The sequence below is a fragment of the Phaethon lepturus genome, unplaced genomic scaffold, assembly GCF_000687285.1.
Source record: "Phaethon lepturus isolate BGI_N335 unplaced genomic scaffold, ASM68728v1 scaffold15202, whole genome shotgun sequence".
Lineage (NCBI taxonomy): Eukaryota > Metazoa > Chordata > Aves > Phaethontiformes > Phaethontidae > Phaethon > Phaethon lepturus.
Genome location: NW_010521342.1, coordinates 1 through 7,667, shown reverse-complemented (window position 1 = coordinate 7,667; position 7,667 = coordinate 1). Strand labels below are relative to the sequence as shown.

Below are 7,667 nucleotides of genomic sequence, written 5' to 3'. Positions count from 1 at the left end.
GGAATGGCAAAAACCCCCAGCAGGCAGAGTTGCTCCAGGCTGGTTATAGGATCCAGGCACCATCCCGAAGCTCATGCACGGAGCTGGACAAAGCCAGCACCTTCCTGACCCTCACCGTGGGTGATTTGCTCTTGTAGTGGCTGGCGTGCTGCTGCAGGATGTCCAGGGCCTTGGACTCCGAGCTGGATTTACAACTGACGCTGGGGCTGGCTCGGGACTTGTCGCTGTCGTCGCTGCCGGACGCCTTGCTCCCGTACGGGGAGAAGGAATAGCTGGAGGGTAGGTATGATCCTGGAGGGGAGAAAAAGCAGTCGGAGCATGAGGAGTCTTCGGGTGGCACAGCAGAAGCACGCAGCTCTGCACGTGTGCCTCCAGGAATGAGAGGATGTCTCACAGCCATCCACCACTCCGCGAGCAGGGACAGCCTGGGAGGGGACATCCCCAAGAAGACCCCGGCTCCCTACCTGGGTAATTCTGCATCATGACGGTGGGCATGGCGCGGTAGCTGGGGTGGTTGGGGTCGTACGACTGGCTGTAGGAGTAGCCGTGCATGTAGGGGATGTAGGACTGATGCTGCGTGAGGGGTGAAGACACAGGGACGTGGACGCTGGGTCTGGGGTCCTTGCCCACCATACGAGCCTCCTCGGTGGGGGTCAGTTTGCACTCGGAGCTGGTGCTCTCCTTCCCGTCCTCCTTGGACACGGCTTCTTTGCTTCGATTTCTTTCTTCCTTCAACTTTCGGTCCCTCTCCTCTTTCCACCGCTCGTCCTCCGTCTTGATGTCCGAGTACTTCGCCGGGTACACGTAGGTCCACATCCGGGGCTCGGCTTCCTGCAAGAACCAGCCAACCATCAGAGCGGCTGCCTCCCCCAAAACCAGGCTGGACTTGGAGGAGATAGCGAACCCCGCTCCCCTTCCCTGGGCTCTCCTTGCCCCATCCTTTTGCTGGCCCCAAGGGAACCTCATGGAGTCCCATCACGAGCAGAGGACAATGCATGTTCTCTGAGGTGATGGCCCCAGCAAACCCCTCCAGGAGAAAGCCCACCACCGGGCTGGTGGGCAGAGCCGAGTGGCAGCGGGCAGGCATTACCTGTCTGTACCAGAGCACAGGGTCCACCTCCGCCTGCCGGCCGCACTCAGAGCCAGGCTTCGTCTCGGCGGTCTCCTTCCCAAGGTGGCTGGCCTCGCTCAGTTTCACCTTGAGCCCCTCGGCGACCTGGCTGCCTGACAGCTTGGACGAGTCCTCCAGCTTGGGGATGATGACGGATTTGGCCATGTCAGGACCTCCCTGCTCTTTAGTCTTGCTCAGCCCCGACTTGACGAGGTCCGTGAGGCTTGGGGCCTTGGTTAGTGTCGGGGGCATGGGCGGCTTTTGCTTCCACTCCTCTTTGAGCGCTGTCTCCCTCTCCTTCAAGCCTAGCTCTGCTTTCTTCTCCAGTCCTCGCTGCTGCTGCTGCTCCAGGCTCTGCCGCTGCTTCTGCTGCTCCTCGTACTGCTGGCGGTAGGCAGGGTTGGTGCTCAGCAGGTGAGCGTGGTAGCCCTGCTCGTTGTAGCCGTAGGGGGGCACGTAGGCATACTGGTTGTAGTAGAGGGACTGCATGTACATGTTGGGGCGCTGCTGGATGACCGAAGGCTGCTGGCTGGAGCTGCCAAGCTCTGCCTTCTTCTCTTCGCAGCCTTCACTCTTCGCCTTCACCTCTGGGTTCTCCTGCTCCTCATCCTTCTTCAGCTTCAAGGCTTGCGTCTCAGCCACGGCCTGGCCGCCGGGGTTCAAGGGCCCCGGGCTTGCCTGGGGGTAGCCAGGGGAATAGTACGTTTCAAAGCCTTGGTAATAGGGAGACTCTTTGCTCTGCGGTTGCGGGGGGAAAAGAGCTTTTTTGGCGCCTTCCTTGACCAGCTGCTCCGGATCCTTCACCTTCACACTCTCCAGCTTGCCCTCCCCATCCTCCCCAGCATCAGAGATGTCTGAGTAGGCCGGGCTGTTGGTCTTCACCGAGCTTGCCTCTGCCCCATTCTGGGTGACGACGTGCAGCGGGGTCATGGGTTGGGCTGGGTTGGTGTTCTCCAGCCTGCTGGCACCACCAATGGAGGGGCTTGGGGCGTTGTCGGTGAAGCTGTAGATTTTATCCGCCTCAGCCTTGATGCTGGCGAGCCGGCTCTGGTGGGGGTCGGACGAGCCGTTCAGCAGCCCCTCGCCTTTCGTCCCCAGGTCACTGGATTCCCCCCGGAAAGGGCTCTTGCCTTCTTCTGCTCTGCAGGCTTTGCCGGGAGTCAGAGGGTTTTCTACCTCCTTGGGTTCCTTCTTCTTCTTGTCCTTCTTCTTCTTCTCCTTGGAAGGGGTGAGGGCAGGATTGACCGTGAAGGGCTCTCCCATCACTGTAGGCTTGGGCTGGATGGGTTTGAGCTGAGGGCTACTGGGCATCGTCTGCACCACGGTGGTGGCGAGGCCTGTGGAGGAACCAGGGGTGGCTGTGGTGAGAGTGGCTGTCTGGAAGGTGTAAATCGGCTGGGGGGGGATGGCTGGCGCAATGGGTCTGGCAGACTTCAAGCTTTTGGAGGGGATCTTCTCCGCCTTAGCACCAGACGCCTTCTTTGACTTGTCCTTATCAACACACCGCTTCTCCAGCGAGTCAAAGCCATCGTTACTCGTCTCATCGGCCACCGAGGGACCATCCTCAGAGCCGTCATTGGACAGGGCACCCGGGTCAGTGTCTCCTTCCCCAGACAGCTTCTTCTTGCAGGGGACCTTGGTGCTGAACTTGCTGGATGGGGAGGGACTGTGGGGCTCCATCAAGCGCACCTTGGGGGTGGCCGAGCGAGCTGGCGAGAGCGAGCCCTTCTGAGAGGCGGCAGCACCGTTGCAGCTCCCAATGTCCGTGTGCAGGGCGGGCTCCTCACCGTACTCACTGTCCACGTCTGCCTCCAGCTTGCTGTCGTCATCCGTGTGTGCGTGGGCCTGGTGGTACTTCAGCCCGTTGATGTGCTTGTACTTCTTGTTACAGTTTGGGTGGGGACAGTCGATGAGGATGGGAGAAGGGCAGTTTCGGTCGAGGACAGCCGGCTCCACCTTGACAGTGGTGGGTGGCACAGCTGCCGAGCCCATCGAGTTCGTGCGGATGCGTTTGCTGCCCTTGGAGTCCTCCGAGCTGGAGTTCAGCTCCATGTCGGAGAGGGGTTTGCTCTTCCGCTTGGTGACAGAGGAGGGACTGGCCTTCACGTCCTCCGCCGTGCCGCCGGGCGGTGTGCGGTGGTCCGAGGAGTTCTGGCTTCCCCGGCGCCCTTTGCTGTTGGCTCCCGCCCGGGTCTTGCTGCTGTTGCTGGTCCCTTTGCTGTCCGAGGCGGCGGCGGTCTCGTTGACGGGCGTGTTGCTGTTGGGGCGCATGCGTTTGCCCCTGCCCCGGCCGTTGCGCATCTCCAGGTCACTGGTGGGAGAGTCGCAGAACCTGTCGGGAGGACAAGGAGGTTTTAATGGAGAGACAGCCGTGCCGGGCTATGCCATCCCCACTGCGTGGTGGGGACCCCCTTCCTCCCTTCGCTATCAGTCCTGCGAGCTCGTCCCTGCCACTGACCAGTACAGAGGAACCTGGGAGGTCCACTGGCAAATGCTCAACCATCTCCAGCCTCCAGGATAAGGGAGGGGGCAAAGAGCCACAGGAGCAGCTCAGTTGGGCAAGGAGGAGATGCCAACCCCCAAGGACAGCCCCATGGGCACAGCGCAGAGAGTACTGGGGGTGCCACGGGGGCCGTACGTGGCTGCGTTTGGCCTCTGCGCCTGGGCAAAAGGGGCTGAGAGAGCGCTGCCGGACCCCACCAGTTGCTTACCGGGGAGGTGCCCAGTCGTGCTGCGTGCAGTCAAGCAACGTCCCCACGTACGTCTTGTTCCTCCATGTGACGTTGACCACCAGCATACCTGTAAGACGAGGGGAGAGGGTCAGATGGGGCCAGGTGTGACCCCCCCAGTGTCTCGCCCTTCCCTGGGCATGGGGGCAAAAGGGGATCTACCCCTCGAGATGATAGGCAAGAGGAAGAGCTCAGCTCTAGGGCTGGAGGAAGGCGGAAAAGGGATCTTAGGCTCTCAGGAGAGGTGAGACCCTGCACTCTGGGCTGGAAGGGCCCCAAGATGGGAGCAGCTCATGTCCTGACTTGGCACGTCTCTGGCTGGCATCCTCCTAACCTCTCCTCCTTGAGTCTATTTTCATGGCGATGCTAAAACCAGTGACCTGCAATGGGCTGCAGGATTTGGGGGGGCCTGAAGATCCACGTTGGCTCCATGTGCACTCAAGTAGGGTAGGGAAGGCAATCTCTGGGACGCAAGGGCTGGGAATCCCCTGGGGGAAAAGCAGACAGCCCCCAGCAAGGCTATGCACCCCAACGTGGAGCTGAAGACACCCCAGCAGGGCTATGAACCCCTGTGCATGGCCATGAACCTCACGGCCCTCCAGAAAATGCTGTTATTGCCACTAGATGGCAAGCTGAGCCCAGCATCCCCGCACAGGCGACCACCCTGGCAGAAGAACCCAGCCTCGGGGGAACAACCTTCAACCCCCAGCTTTGCTTCGCTCCCGCAACCCCTGGGACACCCATCAGCCCCGTATCTCTGCCTGCAGAACCATCCATGGGGCCGCATCTCCTCCCATCATGGAGCATCGGGCATTCCAAAAACCTGCTGGTTTCAGCTTTTCCATGATAATTCAAGACAAGCAGCCTGGCTCACACCCGTGCTGAGGACATGGACCCTCAGCATCTCTTTTTGGAGTTGGGGGGTCTTTCATGGCATCACTCATCTTTGTGGGTATCTCCTCCCCACCGTGGACCGCTCTGATTATCGCAGAACTAATTTGACCAGGAGTGGAGTGCGTTGCACCGAGCACGTTTATCTGAGCAAGGTAAAACTCGGGAGATAGGAAACTCGTTTGCAAGGGTTGATGAGCGCGGCGAGATATACAGCCGCGCAGCCCCGGGAGATGGATGGAGCCGAGGGAGCCCAGAGCAGCTGTGCCTGAAGCACATTTATAAATCTCAGTCTGTAACCCCCGTTGTGCTGTGCCAGCAGCCAGCTGCAGGCTTCAGGGGGGATAATATAGGAGCTGAGGCCTGACACGTGGGTCTCCTTCGGAAAGAGAAATGAAATGCAAGTCTTCTCTTTCCCCTTCTCCTCCTAGATAATGATGGGTGCTCTGGTGGAGAAGGTCGTGGGAAGATCTGGTGTCAGCCCCATGGTCAAGAGCTACAGCTGGCTCATCCCGGTGAGCAGGAGGTGAGGAGGAGGTGAGCTGGGTCCTGCCTTCAGAGGAAGGCGCTGGGGACCTGCTGTAACACAGACGGGGCCAGGACAGGATGCCAGAGACAACGCCGGGTAGAAATGAGTGGCGAAACCAACCACCGCAAGCCCGCAGCCCCACACAGGGAGAGAGGGGGATGCTGATCCCAAGCATCCCAAGGAGGGTGTGCAAAGGGTGGTCTTCACCCCCCATGCCTCCTAACATGGCTTTTTTGGCAGGCAGGAACCTGTCCCCCCTTTCCTTAAAACCCAGGGAAGCTAACAGTTGTGTCCTGTGCCCCAGCCCAAACCCACCATCTCCAGGACACCTCTGTGGAGCCGCGGGATGGTCCTAGGAGCTGCAGAAGGACCAAGCAGCAGCTGAGGGACCAGCAGCCCCAAACCAGACCCCACCCTGGGGACCAGCTCGTCCCTCCCAGACACAGGGCTCAGGGCAGCTCCCTCCACCCTCCCCACCACGTAGCCAGCGCCGGTTCAATCCCTCTTTGAAGCCAGCGAAGACCACGTGTGCTGCTGGAAGTTAATTGCACGACAAGCCACCGGAGTCTCCTGCGCATCCTGGGGCCGGTGTGCGATATTAGAAAGGACGTGCTGGCTTTTCTCCACCCCCCCCGCCCACCGCCACGATGACAGAAGGGAGATGGAAGATGAAGGAGCCAGCACACAGCTGTCCCTCCCTTCCATCCCCACTGGAGCATCAACCCTCCAACACACACCAGCCTATATTTAACCCACTGCAACCAATCATACCAAATCCCCTCCTAATCCTCCAACAATAACCCAGGACAATTTAAACCCCGGGGATAGATCCTAAGCAGCTTTTTTCACCCGCTGTGTCCCCCTCCCGTGGCAGGATGATGAACAAGCACAGGCAGGGCAAGGGTGGGCAGCGAGGAAGCAATGCCCTCGTGTCCCCAGGGCTAGAGATGCTCATGCACAAAGAGCTGGCAGCGATGCTCTTGCAGAGAAGGAATCCCACTCGGATAACTCCAGCTCCACCTGGTTTCACGGGAAGGTGACACCTTGGATGCTCTTAAGCACTAGGTACCACCCAAATCTGGGTGCAAACATCCTGGCCGCCAAGTGTTCACATCACTGCAGAGTCGTGCCCTGGCAGGAAAAATTAACGGTGGGTTGACGATGCCGGTTGCTGTCTTGGACGACCGTGTACAAGATTATCCATTTTTACCGGATTAAGAGATGAAGGGAGCTGGGGGATGCAAAAAAGCACCACCTGGTCCGTCTATGATCCCCATGTGGGAGCTCTGTAGCAGCAGTGCTAGAGCTTGGTGGGGAAGTGGGATGGACAAGGACAACACTGCATGAAGTCCCCTGTTCCAACAGAGCCCCACATTAGACCAGACTAAGCCCTTCTGATAGATAATCCCTGCCAGGGTACAGCTCTTCCATGTTAAAATGCAGGCAGTGGTTTCTGCTTTCAGACTGGGGCCACGGGCACCAGGAGCCATCGCAGTGGAGGGAAGTGTACCCAGGCGCTTGGAGGGACCTGGAGCACGTTTCCCCCCTTTGCAAAGATGAAGCCCCCAAGCCCAAGCAAGAACATCTCCAAATCCTGCTGAGAAACCAGGATGCCAGCACCCACAGCGAGCAGGGATGCTCTCGGTTTGACACACAACCAGTGTCATGACGTGGCTCAACATCACCCAGCCGTGATGCTACCGAGCTGTCTCCAGCAAGGCCAGGTCCCCAGGCATCATGGGGACTGCTTAGGGTGCTCGGAGGAACGTCCCCAGCCTTGTGGGGAACAAGCAGATGTTGCCTCTCCAGGTGGTGAGGACACCCAGTGACAGCTTTGCTAGCTTTCCACTAGTTTTGGGGTGCAGGGGCCCTCTGCAAAGGCAATGGGGTGACAGCCGGGGGCATTTCCCACCCTGAGGAGAGGCAGTTTGCCTGCAGGTCCATGAACCAGCTTGGTGTAGCCCCACATGCCATCTGCACTGGTGAGCAGGAGCAAGGATTCATGCCACACTGATCCTGCTCCAGGGCAGCACCAAGCCTCCAGCATCTGGAAGCATTCAAGGTCCTTCTACCATGAATTTCTCCTCCAGCTGCATCACTTTTGGGATGTGGGATGCTTCCAGCTTTGCCATAAGCCCTGACCCATCATGCCCAGGCTTTAGGACACAACACCCAAAGCTGATGCACGGCTGTCATGCAAAGCTCCACTGCTGCTGCCAGGAGAGCAGGGGACACCATGAGACATGGGATGGCCAACACAAGGACCACCTCGCCCGCAAGGACAGAGATCACTCAACAATTACCGTCACAGGCAAAACAGACTCAACTAGGGAAGTTAATTTATTACCTATCAAATCAGGGTAGTAAGAAGTAAAACCAATTCTTAAAACCCCTTCCCCCCACCCCT

General features: G+C 59.0%; 1 protein-coding gene across 1 annotated transcript in view; it reads right to left on the bottom strand.

The window, feature by feature from the left end:
- ZNF609 (zinc finger protein 609) overlaps positions 1–3,910 on the bottom strand; it is a gene marked incomplete at its 5' end in the record, with an annotated part of 4,908 nt that extends 998 nt beyond the window's left edge. The window contains 4 exons of the mRNA XM_010281486.1: positions 116–291; positions 465–831; positions 1,091–3,443; positions 3,823–3,910. Coding sequence (XP_010279788.1) covers positions 116–291; positions 465–831; positions 1,091–3,443; positions 3,823–3,910 — 2,984 coding nt within the window. The remainder of the gene's footprint in view (positions 1–115; positions 292–464; positions 832–1,090; positions 3,444–3,822) is intronic.
- Positions 3,911–7,667: the final 3,757 nt, after the last annotated feature.